The 20,213-nt window shown below is 42.2% G+C and overlaps 1 protein-coding gene across 1 annotated transcript in view; it reads left to right on the top strand.

The window, feature by feature from the left end:
* PRCP (prolylcarboxypeptidase) overlaps positions 1-19,578 on the top strand; it is a 31,281-nt gene extending 11,703 nt beyond the window's left edge. The window contains exons 2-9 of the mRNA XM_086481698.1: positions 4,749-4,889; positions 5,993-6,094; positions 6,411-6,592; positions 7,309-7,466; positions 8,792-8,964; positions 10,937-11,101; positions 11,873-12,060; positions 16,428-19,578. Coding sequence (XP_086337824.1) covers positions 4,749-4,889; positions 5,993-6,094; positions 6,411-6,592; positions 7,309-7,466; positions 8,792-8,964; positions 10,937-11,101; positions 11,873-12,060; positions 16,428-16,632 — 1,314 coding nt within the window. The 3' untranslated portion in view covers positions 16,633-19,578. The remainder of the gene's footprint in view (positions 1-4,748; positions 4,890-5,992; positions 6,095-6,410; positions 6,593-7,308; positions 7,467-8,791; positions 8,965-10,936; positions 11,102-11,872; positions 12,061-16,427) is intronic.
* Positions 19,579-20,213: the final 635 nt, after the last annotated feature.

A 20,213-nucleotide genomic window follows, 5' to 3' on the forward strand; every position in this document is an offset into this window, starting at 1 on the left:
AGGCTAACCTCTGTACAATAACTAACATCTGTTGTGCCTTTTTTGTCTCCTCCTCAGGGGAGATGTGTGGCAGAGCGGCTTGTTTCATTTTAAATGAACTTTCAAAACCACAAAAAAGCACATTAAAAACCCCCACCCTGAGATAAGTCATCTCGGAGAGCTCAACAAAAGCACATGACACGTGTGCACATGTACCGTAAAGTGCCGTGTATTTCAAGCAGAAGGCAGCCAGGTGGGTTTTGGCCCTTCCTCCCAGTGTGGGTTTGTTCAGTACACTGCTCTGGAGAAGGCTCCTCATCCTGAGCCAGCAAGCTGCTCTTCACTGTAGAAAGGTTTTCTGAGCTAAAGGATGAAAGCTGCTGGCTTGAGCCTTCAGTCTGATCTCTCATCAGGCTCTTGGGCACAGTGTCCCGTGCTGCCTACTGCCATTTTTAATCAAACTCTGTGAGTACAGTTCTTGGCAGCCGTGACTTGGGTTGTGGCTGCAGTCTTCCGTCTGAAGCTTGTTGCCTCTTCAACAATCTGTTGTGCGTATGTTTGTGTTTTCCCAAAGCGCTTTGTGAGTCTTTGGACTCAAAGATGTGCAGGAAAATATATAACAATTCCTTTTTTTAATCAAATGTGGTTCATGAAGATTTTTGTACATGGAACTGAAATTTTATTGCTCGCTTTCTTTGCCTTACAGCTGTACCTCTCTAGAGTAATCCCATCTTGCCTACCTCTGCTGACAAAAGTTTCCCTTAAACTCGCTACTAACCTATTACTTGTGATACTCCTTTTTCTATTTTTATCTTTCCTTTTATTAGTACCAGAACAACTGTTTCTGTGTGTGTTTTATGTACATCGTACTTTCATTCCTAAAACATTGCTGTTGTGTTGCTGATGATGACTGTGTTCTTATTTCTAACCAGACTTGCTGGGTAGTCCTGTTTACAGAGGCTTAAAACTTCAGGCTGTGTAACTTGTTTGGATTAATCCTAGAATAGTTTAGTTTTGGAAGGGAGCTCTGCCCGTCATCTGGTCCCGCTCAAAGCAGGGCCAATTGCAAAGCTGTGTTAGGTTGCTCAGGACCTTGTACTCCTGACATCCATGATTGTAATTATGAAAACTGTAGTTAGAAAACCCCCATATATACCCGTATAGCTGTACCGTTGTTACTTTTAACCAACAGTGAAGGTGTTGTAAATGTGTACTAAACTGCTTTTTTCTTTTGCTGTTGTGATGTATTCTAATTAAGCCTGGTTGCAAAAGTCATTGCTTTTGTCTAACTTCCTTTGTGTAAGAGGGGAAAAGAAATTTCTGGTTCAACTTTTTAATGAAATCTGACTTAGGGAAAAAAGCTAAAAAAAAAGAAGTAATCTGAGTTATAAAGTGTACTTCACACAGTTCGTGGGGTTTATTCCTTGTTGACGTACCTGTTCTGTGAAGGAAAGCACTCGTTGAATGAGAACCAGCAGCTCCCGTGGGCAGCCCTGCATGTTCCTGCAGCGCATTTGGCTACACGAGAGCTCCATCTGCTGTTCATGAGCTAGAGCTTTCCCTTTGTGTCCAAACCTTTCCCTTCACAGTTTTATATTGATTCTTGTGCTTCTTCCCTCTGACTTAGTACATTTCCAGACAATTTTTACTCTTGTGAGGAGACACTCCTTGGGACATCTCCAAACTGTGTCTTGATGGTCTGGATTCAGAATTTCTTTGACTTTCTTGGTGATAACCAGCACTTGTGACACCTTTTTCTCTGTCTGCTTTATGAACATTAATGGTTTTTTAGTCATTTATGTGTCTTACCCTTGCAAAGACAAGCTACTACAAGGTATGAAGCCTCATTATCTAGCAATAAAGGAGTTCCTGCTCTTCAGTTGAGTAGTAGGTACCTGTCATTATTTTTTTTCTGGAGAAGTCTGGACTTGTGTCGTCTGCCTGGGATCTTACCCTTGTCCATGGTTTGATGTGTTAAGGATATGACCAACAGAGGCAGTTTTGCTGCTGTGAGGCTATCAAAATTTAACAGATTGAGGGCGGAATGGGAAAGAACAATGTGACTGATGGCAATGAGAGAGTCTACAGCATGGCTCAGCATCAAGATGGAGTGTGGTTACTAAAACTGGTGAAAGAAAACTGAAGTTCCTGTACTTTCTCCCTCTTGGTATTGAGAGGCAGAGTCATTAGAGCACTGAGATTTTGGGGTTTGTTTTGTGGGAGCAGACTGACATCTACTAAAGATGTCATCTTTTTCTAAAGAAAACCAGCCATCATTTAGGAAAATATATTCGTATTGGAATATTACTATTCTAATTTTCCAGCTCCTGTGGAATAGGAACAGTAAGTTGGGCTTTAGAATCTGTTCTGTGCAATACCTCATTGAATAACCTCAGCCTGGTACTAACAGGGTGCTTATCCGTTAAACTATTCTGATTTTTTTCCCCCTCTACTGTATGTTTTTGCTTGTTGCATATTAAGCTGCCTGCACTGGGAAGATTTTGGTACATACCTTTGTAGTTCAGGAAAGTTGAATGCTTTTTGTGGTGTAGCCTTGTAGTTGGCACTGTGGCTTCAGGCAGGAAGGATGCAGAATCAAGTTTTAAAGCTAAATGTTTAATTTTAGGTGATTCCATAAAAGGCAGACAGGACACCTGAGCCTATTTTTTTCCGATCTCTGGCTGGCAGCCTAACTAGAAAAGTTAAATAGAAAAAGATGCTTCTCCCCTTTACAAACAGACCTGGAACAAAAGATGTATCAGTTGTACTTTCTAATAGTGTTGGAGTTTATTAAACTGTACTGTGATTTTTATTAGATGTTCCTTATCTAATCTTTCTCTTTAAGTGTCCCAAGGTCTTGTGACCAAAGACTTTCTCAGTTGCTGACCTTGTTCTGGTTTTCTGCATGTAATCACTAAATCACTCTTATGCTTGATGTAGAAAGTGAAACTAAAATTAATAGTGACTGTGCAGATGGAAAAGAAGCAGATGAGTTGTCAGTGTAAAAGAAGCCCAACATATGTTGTCAGCACCCGAATTCAGTGAAAGAGCCCTTCAATACGTGCATGATAATATCACTATGTACTTATGTGTAAGTAGTAAACAGTTCCACTGAGCAAAACTCTATAACATACATAAATTAGTTTTATTTGGGTCTGGAAGCAGTCACTGAAGTTAACTTAGGGTGAAGACCTTGTCTCTTCTGTCTGCCAAGACCATGCACAGACCTTCAACTGCTCCTGCTGTTCTGCAAGCAGTGAGCTGCAACACAGCTGTACTCTCCCTTCAGTCCGTGAGTTGAGTAAGCTTTGGGAGAGTTTGGAAAAGACACTTTGCGGCAGATTGTACCTATTCAATAAGTTCCTGCACTCTCTTTGACCCAGAGCACGTGTAAGTACATGGTGTGGAGTAGCTGGATCCTGCGGGTCAAGAGTTAGGCTTCCCTGAGCTGCCTGGAGGAATCTGCCTAGCAGTCAGGTCACTGCATTAGCAGGGAGTGCTTGGATTTGTGTACGACTTGCTGCCTTTTTAGCATTAATTTGCAGATGTTCTCAAAGCAGGAAATGTGAAAGGTTGGTTCCTGGAGCATCTGAGAGTTTGTCGGTTACCGGTGTAAAGGCAGATGGGTGAGCAGAGATGCTCGAGCCAGCAGATGTCAGGCTGTTACCGCCAGCAAGAACCGATGAAAGGAAAAGATGATGCTTTGTGCTGACAGAAGTCAAAACTGGGAAGCTACAGGTCATCTTCAACTGATGAATAAGTAGTGATGATTTGTGAATACATGATAATTAAGCGGCATAGCTCTTCCGGAGTAGTTTTGTGTTTTGCTTTCTTTTTTTAAATTTTTTTTCATAATAGAAGCCTGCATGGGTATTCCAGAATAAGATTATACCCATGCAGGGAGTTACCTTGTGAAAGCAATCTGTAAACTTTCCAGTGTGGATGAATGCTTGGGGAAGGATCAAGGGAAATAGTGCATACAAAACAGTGTGAATAAAAGCTGAAAAACTGACTTTAGGAATTGAAATTGAATTTCTAATGAGGGAATAAAGCCAACACTGTGGGGTTTGGGTTAAGTGGTATGTGTAGACTTGCAACATTCGTAGGGCAGTGAAAAGAATTGGGGAGGGCATGGGCAGTAGTGAGAATTGCAAGGAGAGAAGAAGCATGCCATAAAACTGTCGGAAATATGTGTCAGTAGCACAACAACTACAGAGAATTACTGGTTTCTAAGAATTAAAAAAAAAACCCAAACTGTTTAAATTTCAATCTTATGCCAAAAGGAGAGAAGGAAGAGATGTTGGGTGTGGTTTTTTTGTTTTTTTTTAACCAAATTAGGCTAGTAAGAAATTTTCTTAAGACTCAAAAGACTGCAGGACAGTGACTGGTTCTGCTTGTTGATACAGTTTTATTATATCAGATACTTTGTGAACTCTCAGCAGATTTGCCTGATTTCCTAAATATCTATTTAGAATATCTCATGTTGAGTATGATACTATAAAAAGGGTATGGATTTTTTCAGCTATTAAAAAACCACTATATTTCTTCTTCAACATATACACTTGTAATTTTCACTGGTTTCCTTTGTAAAGCAGAAGAGTTTTGATGTATTTGGAATATAAATCAATTCAATGCCCTATTTTTTTAATCTTAGTAAAACTTTTTTGCTTTTCTTTCATTTTCACTTGCAAAGTGACTGTCAGCACTTCCAGTGGACTCCAGGATCAATTTTAGCTTTCTGAACATGTTGTTGTTCCTTGTTCTTACAGATTGATCACTTTGGATTTGATGAAAATCTTACATTCCAGCAGCGGTATCTAGTAGCAGATCAGCACTGGAAGAAAGACAATGGGCCAATACTATTTTATACAGGCAATGAAGGAGACATCACGTGGTTCTGCAACAACACGGTATGTAGAAAATTGATTCTTGAATCTTGAGTTACAGCCCTTTCCAGTAGTGGTGTACTGAAACAATAAGGAAGAACAAGGAGACAGTGTCAGAATATCGCTTAAAGAGAAGTTTGTAATGGTCGTTGTGATTGCTATAGGAGGAAGAGGAAGCTGAACAAAAGCACAGAAAAAGTTTTGGGAGGTTCAGGGTCCTGTTTGAAGCTCCTAGAAATCAAAAGGATGCACTTGCATTAACTTCCTGAGGTAGTGAAGAAAGTTTCTGGAGGAAACACTATAAGGTGTCTCAAACTTAGAATGCAAAATTTTAGACCAAATTACACCTATCCTAGTGCTTCAGATTCCTCAAGTGAAATGGGAGGTTTTGATAGGGTTTTTTACCTCTATAAGAAAAATATGAAGCAAAGTGAAGGGGACTGGAAATCAAAGATAGATGGTTCTTGTTCCCTGACAAGACCTGGGGAAGTTTCTACTTCCCTGACTGATACAAATGCAGAATGGGGTGTGTGGGTATTTTTCAGCCACTTTAATGTGAAGTCCAGTAACACAACAGGAGGTGGTGTGTGCTGAGCTCAAAGCAACCAAGGACTGCTTACACACTTGGTTCTGTCAGCAGGTGATCTCTGCCTGCCTGTTTCCATAACTGGTGGTAACAAGCTGCTGTCAACAAGTAATAACACGTTGTAGTTGAAAATAAGTGTATTGCAATGCTCTAGATTATTGCTTATTGCCAAACAAATGTTGTAGTCCTAACTCATCTGCATGCTTTCCTCCTGTAGTGTTTTTTATTTTCTATGGATTAAGCTCATGCCATAGGAGTTCTGGCAGGATTGCCTGTGTGTACTCACAAAACAATGCTGCTTAATATTTTTCAGCATTTATTTTCTTTGTATGTGTCCCTGTCTCTGGGTGGATATCTGTTCCCTGTGGGTTTTTTACTTCAGTGATACTTTAAAACCAAATTGCACTCTGTCTTTCTAGTTGTATTTTGGTGGTGATATCTTTCTAATCAAAGAGTAAGAATTGGAAAACCCTAGGCTGAAAGCAGAGACTTTGAAAATAATTGATTCAACTTATTTAAATGTCTCTTTTCCTCCAACCAGGGTTTTATGTGGGATGTGGCTGAAGAGCTTAATGCCATGTTAGTATTTGCTGAACATAGATATTATGGAGAATCTTTGCCCTTTGGGAATGAGTCTTTCAGTGTAAGTGTTGTCTTTTGTCTTCCTTAAGTGTGTTCTGTACAAACATATTTCCGCCTATTGTAATTCTTGCCAGTGCAATGACTGTTGGCCTGAGTAAGATTTAAATGTGCTAGAAGCACACAACTATCCTATTTTTGTAACTGTCAATTCTAGGATAAAAAAACCCCTGATATTTTCTAGCACTTCAAGGAACACTTGGAAATATTTCGTTTGTTCTCAGGCACAGATTTAGAGCTCTGCAGCGGCTGTGGGGAATAGAAAGGCTGCTGCTAGAAGTCACTCCCATGCTCTGTATAACCTGCTTGCTTTGTCTCAGGATTCCAAGCATCTGAACTACCTGACATCAGAACAAGCTCTGGCAGACTTCGCGGTACTAATTGAGTACTTAAAGACAACCATTGCAGGAGCCCGTTACAGTCCTGTCATAGCGATAGGAGGATCTTACGGAGGAATGCTTGCAGCCTGGTTTAGGATGAAGTACCCCCATGTGGTAGTTGGGTGAGTGTACTCATCCTGCTCAAACACGGAGCAGGCATTTGTTACTTCTCTGCTATAAGTATTACAGCACTGAGAGAAGCACCGTAATTGAAGCTGGCTTGAATTGTTCACTATTGAGAGGAGGAATTAAGTTATCTTGAATTTGGGAAGAGGCACTGTTTGCCTAATAAAGACAGCTGTAGGTCAGCAGGTACTGAATGGTGTATATCTTCAGAGCCACCTGTTAGTTTTGTAAAAGCAATTATTATGAACATTGACTTTACATCTCATTATTTTTAGGGTCATCAGACTTTCTGGTGACTTGAGGCAGGTCTTTAATCTCTTCCAGTGCCTTAGTTCCCCTCTGGGAAACAAGAGTACAAATTCCCCTACCTTTGCTAGAGAGTAGATTTTTGTGGGCAGGGGCTCTCTTCAGTTGAGTTGGCACAATGCCTCGTGAGGAGGACATAGTTGCTAGATGAGAATGAAAAATAATAAAAGTAGGCAAGGCTGAATTTCTACTTTATGTATTTACTGATATCTTTGTATGAGTGTCCAAGACTTAAAACCTTCAACACCGTTTGCACGCAGACCTATGTAATAGTTTTGCAACACTATGGCTAGTTTGCCTAGGGTTCAGTATCCAAGCTGAATTATAAGTGCTGCTTAGCTATGGGGAGGGTGTTGAGCAGAGATTACTTCGCAGGGGTTCAGCATCTTCTTATGTCCTTTTGCAGAGCTCTGGCAGCCTCTGCCCCAATCTGGCAGTTCGGTGATTTGGTTCCGTGTGGCACTTACTTCAGCATAGTGACCAATGATTTCAAAAAGGGTGGGAGAGGCTGTTCAGAAAGCATCCGGAATTCCTGGAATGCCATTAACCACCTTTCCTCGACAGGTAAGACCTCAACAATACTCTTTCAAAGGGTGGTAATGTTCAGGATGGTGTTGACTTCATAAAAATCAGTGAGCTTGTGTTATGGCTTCCACCTGTGTATGTACTGGTTTTTTTGAAACTCTACTCTTAGTTCTGAAAATTGCCAATGAGCTTAGCATTATTTTTTTTAAAAGTCTGTTTGGTTGGATCACAAGTTTCATTCAAGCCTGGTGTGATTCAGAGTCCAGGTCCAAACATCCCTAAGGTCAGACGGGAGCTGACTCCAGATCAGAACCTCAAGGCTTGTGTTCTTTTCTGACAAAGTAGGCCAGACAGTCATTACTCTTAAAAAAAAAAAAAAGTTTAAAACCAACTAAGGCAATTTGGTATAGGAAATCACTGCAGTCCTTATGGATTCAGAGCTAGGGAGTCAGCTGGACTTGATCTTACGGGTCTTTTCCAACCTAAATGATTCTATGGTGCTACAACTGCCTGAGAGGAGGTTGTAGTGAGGTGAGGGTCGGTCTCTTCTCCCAGGTAACAAGTGATAGGATGAGAGGAGATGGCCTCAAGTTGCACCAGGGGAGGTTTAGGTTGGATATTAGGAAAAATTTCTTCACTGAAAGGGTTGTCAAGCACTGGAACAGGCTGCCCAGGGAAGTGGTTGAGTCACCATCCCTGGAGGTACTTAAGATGTATAGGTGTGGCACATAGGGACATGGTTTAGTTGTGGACTTGACGGTGTTGGATGCAATGATCTTAAGAGTATTTTCCAACCTAAATGATTGTATGATTCTACATCTGCCGAATTCCTTTGCTGTACAGTGACCTCAGTTTTAAAAAGACAATCTTGCTGCTGCAGTTCAGTGTCCTAAAGAGAAAGCCTGGTATGATGAGTTAGCTAATTAAAATTAAGGAAGCTGAATTGGATGAGTTCTAGACCAAATAAAATAATGATAGGGGAAGCCAGGAGCATCTCAAGAGATCTATCTATTAATAGCCCTTGCACTATGATCTAGCTGGTTTGAAGTTTTTCCTTTCACTGGAAGAAGCATGCCCTGATGTTACTTCCTAGCAAAAAAATGCCAAATGTCTTGTCAATATATCCGATTTTTCAGATAATGTTACCTTAGCTGTGACATACCCGTGTACTGAAGTATGCAGATTGTATTTCCCTTCACTTAGAGGTGCTGACTAAAATTTGTTCTGCTATGCTTGTACGTATGTGGAATAATTTCACCAGATTAGTCATGCTAAGTGAAAATATTTTTTAGCAGCAGCACAACTGGCCTATGTGTTAATGATACAATACATTAAACATGATTTTATTTATTTTTTGATTGAAGATGCAGGTTTACAGTGGCTTTCCAGCACATTTCATTTGTGCAGCCCATTAAAAAATCCTCAGGATGCTGCTATATTGAAAAATTGGCTGAGTGAAACGTGGGTAAACTTGGCTATGGTGAACTATCCCTATAAAGCTGACTTCTTGCAGCCTCTGCCCGCCTGGCCTATACAGGTAACTGAGAATCAATGTCTTGTGGAATTGACCATTAGGTTCAACTAATTCTCTCCTTCTCTCCTAGCCTGCACCTTTTCCTTTATTTTTGGCTCTGTAGAACCAACATGGTTGAAAAGAGAGCCAGGGCAGTATCTTCTTCAGCTGGTTTGTTGACTAACTGCCACTTGTAGGGATAATAGGTTGCATCAAGAGCCCAGAAGAAGAAAGGTGCCAGGAATGACTGGAAAACCTTGGCTGTCCTGCAGATTTGTTCTTGAGGAGCAGAAATGCTGCACAAAAAGCCCATGCAATTAGAGCTGCTGATGCCAGGCTTGGGTGGCAGAGCTTGCAATTGAAAGAGAAAGTTTTGAGCCTATGTCCTTTTTGATGTGGGAGAGCTAGTAAGAGAGGAAGTCTGGATCCCCACAGATGTATTCCTTGCAGGGTCGATTCTCAAAGCAGAACCACTTTTCACACTTAAAAACCTTCACTTGTGTAGTTCTGCTTGCCTGCAGTTCTTTCTCCAAGATTTCTGTTTTCTTGGAGTGTTTTTGTTCTTTTAAGACCCTGGCTGAACATCCTGCATGGCTTTGGGTTACTGTGTGTGTCAGGTAAGGTAGATAAAATATTAGTATTTGTCATCATTAAACAGTAGTTAAATAAAAAATAAAAAATTTCCCTTATGTAGAGCTGCCAGATGGAGGAGGGGTGGGACATTCATCCTATGTGGCTGTCTGCAAAGGGCAGTATGAACACCTTGAAAATTATTTCTTCTTTGTTGTCCATCTGATACAACCTAAGAAATGTGCTCGCCTTAACCACTGTCCATGCTACCCCTCTGTTTGATTGAGGTATATACCTAAAATAGAAAAGGCTGTGGCTTGTCTGGACAATGCTGATGTATGAAATCTGAGTTAAGATGTTCAGATAATCTTCCTGGAACAGAAGCTCTAATCTGACACTGAGGGTGAGAAAGGGGGGAAAATGTGTTTGAGTAGCTGTGTGTATATGTATGTATATGTATGTTGGTTGATCTGTTCTTTGTTGTGGGCTGCCAGTACTTTCTCAGAAATACTGATTTATTTTTTTTTTCTCTACCACGCAATCTGAGCGTCACGTACAGGGCTGTCTGTAGCCCCCTGCTCTGCTCTCTGCCTGCGGTGCATGTTTGCACGAATTAGTGAGCTTTCCAAGCCCCTAACTGCTGAGTTAAGAACTGATGGCAGAACTAGCCAGACCGTAAAACCTCGTTGGAATGGCAAAATGTGAAAGCTGTGCTCTGACATTGTCTGTAGGGGATGAGGGAGGGATGAGTTTCCTAGCTTCCACAATGAAAATGAGGGGAAAAAGATTATACAGGGGAGGGAAGGAGGGATAGTAAGTGCACTTCTTGGAAGTTTGTTTTGGTTTTTTCAACTACTTGTGTCCTCAGTTAAGATTTTGGATTAAACTCTATCCAAGATTGCTCTTAATTTTTCACCAGCAAAACAGTGCCTTGTTCCACCATCTGGTATTTTCCAAACACAAAGAAGTAAGAATTTTGCAATGCTGTTGTATAAAAGGACTTAAAAATACTAGAACTTTCCTTACATGGATGTTTCCATTTGTACTACAGCAAATTGCAGGGAACCCCAATCTATATCTGGAGCTTCTTTGTTATATATTCGCATGTGTTATCTTTCATTACAGAGGAGCTAATTACACTTTATTATCTATTTTAAAGAACAGGAAATGGTGAACGAAATACTAAGGTTGCACTGTTTTTAAAGTTTTAATGAGGAAATGTAAAGTTTCAGGTTCTTCATAGTAGCATTCACTACACAAATGGAACAGTGTTTTTATGATAAAGCTCAGGGTGTATCATTGCATAGAAAGATGCTTTCTGGAAGTGGTCTGACTGTACATTGAAAAGAAATTGATATCCCATCAGGTATCATGTATTAATCTTTATTTCTTGCGGATTTAGACCATCCTCTTCTCTTTGTTGCAGGAAGTCTGCAAGTTCTTGAAGGATCCCAGTCTCTCTGACAAATCGTTGCTGCAGAATGTTTTTCAGGCAGTAAATTTATACTACAATTATTCAGGTGAAGCCTCATGCTTAGACATGTCTGAGACTGCAACAAAGAATCTGGGCCAATTGGGTTGGTACTATCAGGTATGTGCTCTGTCCTTTCTAAATTGTAACTCTGTGAGTGTGCCCAGGTGGCCAAGAAGGCCGACAGCATCCTGGCCTGTATCAGAAATAGTGTGGCCAGCAGGACCAGGGAAGTGATCGTGCCCCTGTACTCAGCACTGGTGAGGTTGCACCTCGAATCCTGTGTGCAGTTTTGGGCCCCTCACTGCAAGAAAGACATTGAGGTGCTGGAGCATGTCCAGAGAAGGGCAACGAAGCTGGTGAAGAGTCTGGAGAACAGGTCTGATGAGGAGCGGCTGAGGGAACTGGGGGTGTTTAGTCTGGAGAAGAGGAGGCTGAGGGGAGACCTCATTGCTCTCTGCAACTGCCTGAAAGGAGGTTGTAGTGAGGTGGGAGTCGGTCTCTTCTCCCGGGTAACAAGCGATAGGATGAGAGGGAACGGCCTCAAGTTGTACCAGGGGAGGTTTAGATTGGACATTAGGAAGAATTTCTTCACCAAAAGGCTTGTCAATCACTGGACCAGGCTGCCCAGAGAAGGGGTTGAGTCGCCATTCCTGGAGGTATTTGAGATGTGTAGATGTGGTGCTGAGGGACATGGTTTAGTGGTAGGCTGGACAGTGTTAGGTTAGCAGTTGGACTCAATGGTCTTAAGTCTTTTCCAACCTGAAGGATTCTATGATAGTTTGATGGTAATTGCTGATCAAATCCTGTTTGAGCTTATTTAAATACTGCACTAACAGCTATTGGACAGTATCCTGGGAATACATCTTGTTGCTCTGCTCTTTCTTTCAGGCATGCACTGAGATGGTGATGCCCATGTGCACAGATGGTGTCAATGACATGTTCGAGCCTCAGAAATGGGACTTTGATGCACTTTCAGAAGAGTGTTACAGGCTGTGGGGAGTGAGGCCTCGCCCCTCCTGGATTCTTTCTATGTATGGAGGGAAAAACATCAGTTCACACAGCAACATTATCTTCAGGTGAGCCTTGTTCCAGCTTCTAGAGTGGAGTCTTCCACCAGTTTGGGTTGTCAGTGCGGAGACCCTGCAAAAGGACCTGTCTCCAACACTCCAGCTGAGTAAATGAAGGGTATGCTTTGTGTTGCTCTTGAGAGTGAAGTGCCCAAGCCGCAGTGGCCAGAGAACTGTTCTGTCACTGCAAGTGTGACTCTAAAAGAGGAATCTGGGTTGGGATTCAGCCAAATGTAATTTTCTTCCCATGTGGATTCCTTCTTATCTTGTGGCTGAAGTCCAGGTTTCCCATGCTGGTAAATCCGTCTAGCTTTTATGAAGCCAAAGCACTGTCTCTTCCACATAAAAGGAAAGTCTCAACAAGCTCTAGCTGTAACACAGGATCTCGGTCACTAAAATTGTTGCTCTGGGTGATAGCCTTGCGGAGGGGCTGACGTGACATTCCTTCATCCTTTTGATACAGAAAAAAGAGGGAAGTAACTTGGGGAGCCTTCCTGTTACTGCCAATTGCCCTTTTGTTTTATTGGTAATTAGGCAAGTTTCAACAAACTTGTGTAAGATCCAAATACAAAGAGATGTTTCCATTCTAATAAGGCATACCGGTAATACAGCAGAAGTCTGTCTGAAACACCTTTGTACATGGACAAAAAGTGAAAGAAATGTTTCTGTCTAGTGCAAAAACTAATGAATTCTGCTTGCTATCCACTCAGCCTTCACTTTCCTTCTTTTTAAGGTTAAACTCTGCTTTCTTTAAAGGGAGGTTCATGTAGCTGTACTTCTGCTGTGAGGTGATACAGCATTTTGAACAGCTAAGTACTGGCTCTTCATCAGGCCGTTACATGGTAGGGAGGCACCTAATAAACCCATGGAAGCCTGTGCTTCAGGAGTTCTGACTTGGTGTGCTGATTGCCCACTGTGGGCAGCTCCTGCATATATGTTCCCCTGTGCTCTGGCGTTTTTAAAAACCCCTGCCACTTCTTTAAACAAAACTCAGAATTAGCCTGTTGGACTTGGCAAATAGATGGGTATTTTAAGAGTAGAAAGTCCTCACTTGAATTGGGAATTGTTCTCTGGATTTCAGCTGTTAGCGTGGTCTGTTTGGCTCCAAAGGCCTGTTGCTTTCCTCTTGTTTGCCTCTTGCTGTTTCTGTCACAGCAGGGTATCTGCTCTAGAGTAAGAAATTCTGCCTTTTTTTGGAAAACATTTTAATAAAAAAAAAATTGTTGGTTTAACTCAATTTCTGCAGGGTTGCTTATTTCCAAAGCTTCACAGCTCTGTACAGTAGAAATCCGCTTTGTAAGCGATAGACAAGCAAACAAATCTAAACAAGTGTTTAAGAATTTATGCCAGCTGAAGGAGCTTGAAATGAGAAAAGCTTGAAAGCAACCAAATGAATGAAGTAGTAGTGCTGTACACACAAAGCTTTGGATCTCAAGCTGCGTTGTTTCTCTTCAAACAAATACATTGTCAACACTGTACACTTCATATAAGAGCCTTTTATCCTCGAACACTGCAGAGTGCTTTACAAAAAATATCCGTATACTTACCGGGGGATGCAGCTCCCTGTGGGGTAGAAATCACTGTTTCAAGTGTCAAGCAACTTGCACAACAGTTCAGCACAGGAAGGGAAGAATACTCCATCTAAAGAGAACCGCTGTAGGGTGGATTTCTCTGGCCACAGCGGGGTTTGACCAGGATGCTTAAACTGGTGTTGCTGCTTCTCCCTCTGTGAGCAGCTCACCGCTCTGCAGATTCACAGTGTGGTGTATGTACCGTATGGTATCGACACACTCTGTTGCCACTTGGGCACCTTCTTGGAGGTATGTAGCACCTGGGTGGTTGCTTGGGCTGTAGGCAGGTATTACTTACCTGTCCTGGGCACCACGTCTTTATTATAACACCAGTTTGAGGAAATTGGGCTTTTCAGAACCCTCTTTGCCCTTTTCCAGCAGTTTCCACTCCTGATACTCTTACTGGAACATGCTGTGTATTCAGCAAGGAAGTGCTGCACAGTGGTGGAAACAGCTTTTTAACACTGCTCATGCATGTGGTGGCAGAGAGCTTGTAGCAGTTGGTAGTGTCTCGTCATCAACATACTATGGTAGCCAAAATCAGCCCAGGTTATATCAGTACAAAATTTGGTGTGCACAGGCTAAAACTTGATTTTTAATTTTTTTTATCTGGGTGGATCACTCCTAGGTTGTATACTTTGGAGTTGGGGCACCCACCTATCCAGTTCTGCACTGGCAGGGGAGACACAAAGTGAAGGCTCTGTTTTGAGAGGTACTGGAGCTGTGTGCAGAAAGGGGGACTGTTAGCGTGAAAGAAGTGAATGGAGGAAAAGGAGAGAAGGCAGAACAGTGCCTGGCTAAAGAGTAAAGGTGAGAGAAGAAAGTTAATGGAAGGAAACTTGGCAGTTGTGGAGAGTGGGCATGTTAAAAAAGGACGCATGGATGATGTGCTTAAGATGGTGCAAAACCTCGCCTTGTTCTGGGCAGGGCTGGAGCGCTGAGGAGGCTCTGAAGAGATGATGGGAAAGGAAACTGCTGTGGAATAGGCAGGACCCTATTTATGCTGTCAAGGAAATATGATGAACTGAAAATAGGACTAGTGTGCTGATACTTTGCCCTAGGTTTTTTCTGAAGCCCTACTTGCCTGGCCACTGCTAGAAAGGAATGGCTGACTCTTTGGTGTTGGTTTTTTTTTTTTCTTTCTTTTCTTTTACTTCTGTTTACATTGGGAAACTCGTGTCCTGTAAGATGGGCAACTGAGTACTTACCTGTGTAGTTTAACACAGAAATAATCCTTTCCAGTTGGTACTGAGTTACCTTATTCTGTAAAACTGTTAAGACTTATGATTATTTTGTGGTGAGCCCTCCCGCCCCCCTCTCACCAAGTACCACTTCCCAAACTGCGTCGGTGCCTCTGGTGCCATCATTTGGCAGGAGGCGCGGAGGACGCAGCCAGAAGCTCCCAGAAGAGCCAGAGACAGTGTTGTTTTCTTGTGGCATGCTTAGTTTCCACATGACTGGGACCAAAAGATCCAAGTTCATGTACATCTTGAGTCTCTCAGCAACTCATCCCCCTGTTGCCAAGGTGCTCTGCTGATTCAGGCGACCTTTTAAATCAAATGCTTTTTGCTTATTGGTCAGCTCTGTATGCTTTTTGTTTTGCAGGTACAAAATGTTTCTCTTCTCCTAAGTCATATTTAGAACCACTGAAAATGAAGAACTACAGAGATTCAAGATACTTAGTTGTTTGGTTTGGGTTTTTTTAATAGAGAAACAAATGAAGTACTAGTTCAGACCCCATCAGGTTTTTACTCTTAGTTATTTCTACAGAACTTTTTCACTCATTATTTCTTTCTGTTATTTTTTGGTGCTGCCATTGTGCTATTTTTCTAGCTTCATGTATCTGAATGCCCAAGGATGTTTTAATTTCTTAGATCCCCCTAGAAATTTACACTGACACACAATAGTCCATCTCTAATTTTTGCTTTTGTGTCCAGTGTTTTAAAGTGAGGAAGAGATCTAGATTTGTGTTGTTTCATGAGTGTATTTCTTTGTGCAGGAAGATGGACCATGTGTGGGAAGAACCTTGCAGTAAAGGAAAATAAGATGTAGTAGGGATTATTTGGTCAAGTCCAAAGCTAGGAATGAGAGAGGCAAAACTCTCATCCCTGTTTAGCCATTGGCTTGCTCCATGGACCAGGCATTATTTGGAGACAGATCTGCAGGGCAAGGAATCCTTTCATTGACTCAGAGTGAGGGAGGAGGGGGAGTAAATTGTCCTGTCCCAGAGGAAAAGTCATTGTAGAGAGTTTTTTGAGGGGTAAAATCTTTATTTTAATATGGTTGTTCTGAGAAATAAGGAGACTGATGGAAAATCCGAGCATTTCTTTGCAAAACCAGGCTGGCACCCAGCTGAGACAGCAAGAGGTAGAACTTCCTGAAAATTCAGCTCTAAAGGGTCCAGTTAGTTATTAGTTTATGGCAGACTGTGAAGAAGGAAAGCAAAGTGCTTTTATTTAGGAATTTGGACATGTCTTGGTACAGGGGAACATGAACCTTTTATGACAATGACAGGTGGCAGCAGATCGGTCTCCAGAGGCTGTGGCTCTATTATAGCTTGTTGTCTGAATTAGCAGGTAATTAATGACAGAAGTGTAGCCTAGCTTAAGCTGCTAATAGCTCGATATCTCTATCAAGAAGGCTTCTCTCAGCAGAGGGGTGGGCACAAGACATTGAGACAGGGCTGAGGTCTGTTTCTGTCGGCACACATGCAAAACTAGTTGAAAGCTGACATGGATATGTTGATGTGAGCTGCAGCCCCGCTGCTGTGCGGGTGTACCCTCATGTGGTCTTCTTTCCTTACAGCAATGGTGGCCTGGACCCATGGTCTGCTGGTGGGGTGACCCAGAACATCACAGATTCCCTCGTGGCAATTGTGATCCCGGATGGAGCCCATCACCTGGACTTACGTAGCCGCCACCCTTTGGACCCCAAATCCGTGCAGCAAGCTCGAGCCTTGGAAGTCTGCTACATGAAGCAGTGGATTGAGAAGGCCAGGCACAGCCACTGAAGTGGTACTGCAACAGCTCTGTTGGCCTCGCTGGGAATAGGCCCAGGCCTTAGCACGTGGTCGCTTGAACATTTCCCTGCTGCTTCCTCACCCGTGTTGCAGTGCTGACCGTTGCTTGTGCCTGTGAGAGAAGCAGGTGGCAGATGGATGGAGGGCATCCTCAGATAATAAACTGTAGTCAAAGTGCATGGATCGAGCTGCCTCCTCTGGCTTGCTTTCCTCTTCTGCTCTTCTCAAACGCTGTGCTTCATGGCAAAGAGTTTCTGTTCTGAGCTTCACGCCTTCCTCGCTGTGCAGTGATTGTCCTGACTGCTGGTTTATACAGTGGATTAGGTAGCAGTGCTGTTGGTGATGAAACTCCTGCTGCCTTCAGTGGGCTTGAATTTCAGACATCCTCAGCTGCTGTAAACTGTCATGGCAGGCGCATGGAGATAATGGGGGAATAGAAATCCCATCTTCCTGCGATGTCTGGTGGAGAGGTAGTGAAGGCACAGGGGAAGTGGCTGTGCTGTTTATAAAGAAACTAAGCAGCCCTTACCCTCTGGAATCAATGCTGGGAAAGAAGTAAATATATTTTTCTTTTTTTCTTAGTTTTCTGGCAGCTCCCTCAGGTGACTTTTCCGTTTTGTGCTGTACTGAATGGTCAGGGCTGGGCCCAGACTCACTCTGCTGATAACTGGCTGAGCTTGCACCATCCGCATCAGGGTTTTGTTTCTTCCTTTGCTGTTTGTCCTAATTCTGAAATATCTGCCACTGTGATGATGGTTGCCAAAGAAAACTCTGGGTGTATTGTGTGCGTGCATGTGTGTGTGTATATATGTGTGCATCCCCCACAAACACTTAGCTTTTTCAAATGGGGAAGCTTTCGAAGCTATTCTCTCAAAGAGCAAATGTGACACTTGTGCTGGCTGCATCTTATGAAGTGACAAATAATTGGGGCTGTGCCTTGTGTGGGTTCCTCCCTCCCCCCCATTCTGTGTATTGTTCAAATTCTGCATGATCTGTTTGCTGATGGCTCTTCAATAAAAGCCTTTTTAAAAAAAATTGTTTGCAGGACAAACTATTCAGAACACAGAATGCAGCTATCCTCTTGGATCAGCCTAAAGCCTGATGCTGAGCTCAACAAGCCAGGTGCACTGGGTTTTCTGTAAGGCTTCCAAAACAGACAAACTGCCCTGATTCATGAGACAGCATATTTGACATTAATAAATGGCTGGGGCAGTCCCCTCATTTTCCAGCTTTGGCTTCATTCACACTGAAGCCCTTCTTCAGAAAGGATTCTTTGCAGTTTAAAGGACAACTCCATTTCAGAAAGACTCAGGCAAGGCTTCTTGTCCCCAGACTTAAAATTCCAATTCTGTTGAAAAGTTTTTTTTCTCAGCTTTGATATGCCTGATAGTTGAGTGTTCTCCTAAGACACCAGGGGGCCTTTTTTGTTTCCAGTTTCCTCCTGTCCTCTGGGAACAAAGTGAACCCAACACTGAAATTTTCTTTTAAAACACTCCTGTGGATCTTCTTTCCAATAGAGTTCCCACCGTTCCCTAGTCTTGTGTTAAACATGGCACTTATGTTCAAACTCCACAATCTGAACTTCTCATGCTTCATACCACGAGTGAGGTACTGCCTTAAGAGACTACGGAGAACAAGATCAGAGAAGAACCATGAGAGGAAAGGAAGAGCTATGTAGAACTTGCCTGAAACCTGTTGGCAATCCCTTTTCCAATAGTTCTAATTTGTGATACTCTGCTGTAAATATACTCCAGTCTCTTGCTTGTGTATTTTACAGTGGCATGGTGGCCTTGAATTTTTTTGAAACAAAAATGCTTGTTTTTTAATCAAGTGAGTTACAGTCCAGTTTTTAGAAATACCATTGTATCTTGTGTGGTAGTTCCTGTACAGTAACATCCTGGTTTACTGCAAGGCAAGGAATGGAATCTGCAAGAGTAAATATAAATTTGGGGGTCACAAATGGTTTGTAACTGCAAAGCAAGAGTCTGGTCCAACTGCTCCTCCTGGTTGCTCAGGGTGCTGCTCTGAGTGCAAACTCTAGGAAAAACACTTCCCTCTTGTATCTTGTCAGGATATTCATGCAATGGGCTGTGAATGGTCCAAATGAACAGCCACTGCATACAGTAATATCCTGTAACCAGCTTGTGTCTCCTCTCTCTCCCCTGTTAGTGAACTTACTGTCTCAGGAAACAGCTTCTTTGTATGGAGTCAGAATAAGTGATCTAAATGTTCTTTCTTCCTTTTTTTTTCCCCACCTCCTTTCATAAGCAGGAAAACGTTGTCTTTAATGGAACTTAAACGGAAAACCCCTGCCACTTTGAATTTGGAGAAATTGCATTTAAAACCAAATTGTTCAGTGTTTTGTGGGTTGGGGTTTGTTGAGTTTTGGGTTTTTCTTTTTAAATTTTGCTATTCCATTCAGTTTCTGCCTGCAGGACTGATTCTAGTGCACTTTGGATCAGGTTCTTACTGCTTGGACCGGATTATGAATTAGGTGACTGGCTTGCTGTTATTTTTAATTGTTCTTCCTTTTTACTTTTTTTTTCTCTTTGAGTAGTTGAAACTGAAGGTCTTATTTACCTTAAGCATTCAGGTTTCATCTTGAAATGTATATACACATCTCTGTATGCTACCGAGGGACTGTCTGTGATGCTGGGCTACCTCATCTAAATCTTAGCTCTCCTGCTTGTTTCATGCAGGTGAGAACAAAATTTGCCATGGGAAATGGCTGATTCCTCTTTCCAGGTATATGATGATGAGCCATCTCAGGCTTATGTATGTCCTTGATGTGTGTATGAATGATTGGAATTTAAAAAATGTGCTTCCTACTCATTGGGGAAAACACAGAACGAAAAAGAATGAACCACTTGCCCAAAGCATGAATCTTCCTGGTGAAACTGCAGTTTGTATCAATAAAAATGCATTAAAATAATGAAACTTGAGTTTCTGAGACTGGATTTTGCTTTGCAAGGACATGGGGTTTTATCCTTTGGCAGATTTTGAGTTCTGCAAACGATGTTGTCTTGTTTGTGCTTGACTTGGGTGGAGTGGGAGGAAAACTAATTAAGGTAATCCTCAAGTTACAGAGCAGACAAGATGTCAGGTGGTGAGCCTCTGCACTCATTCAGAGGTTTAGCTGCGTGGTGAGGAGCAGGTGTATGAACTGGTTGTTCTCCGTAGGTGACCATGTTGAATGCAATCAGGCTAACTGTAATGGGGAAAAATGCATTTTGTCTGTGAAAGCTTATTCCTGTCCCAGGCAAACACACACTTCCTACGCATCAGTGACGATGAAGGTTGTGTGGATGGATTCGAAACACCCCTGACTTGGCAAGTGGAGGTTTTAACTGGGCTGTGTATCACAAAGAGTTAATCAGGCAGGGCTAAGGCTGCAGAGTCTTGGGAGGGAGCTAAACAGCTTCTGTAACTTCTTGTGTTTGTAGGTAATTTTAACTTTGAAGATCATCAAATATTGCATCATCAAAGGAGACTATGGAAAGCAAAGCCCCTCTGGGAACCTGGAGCGTGGTTCCTAAATCACAGGAAAAATGCATGTGAAGTGAGAATCAAGC

Source organism: Leptosomus discolor, chromosome 1 (genome assembly GCF_034619465.1).
Source record: "Leptosomus discolor isolate bLepDis1 chromosome 1, bLepDis1.hap2, whole genome shotgun sequence".
NCBI lineage: Eukaryota > Metazoa > Chordata > Aves > Leptosomiformes > Leptosomidae > Leptosomus > Leptosomus discolor.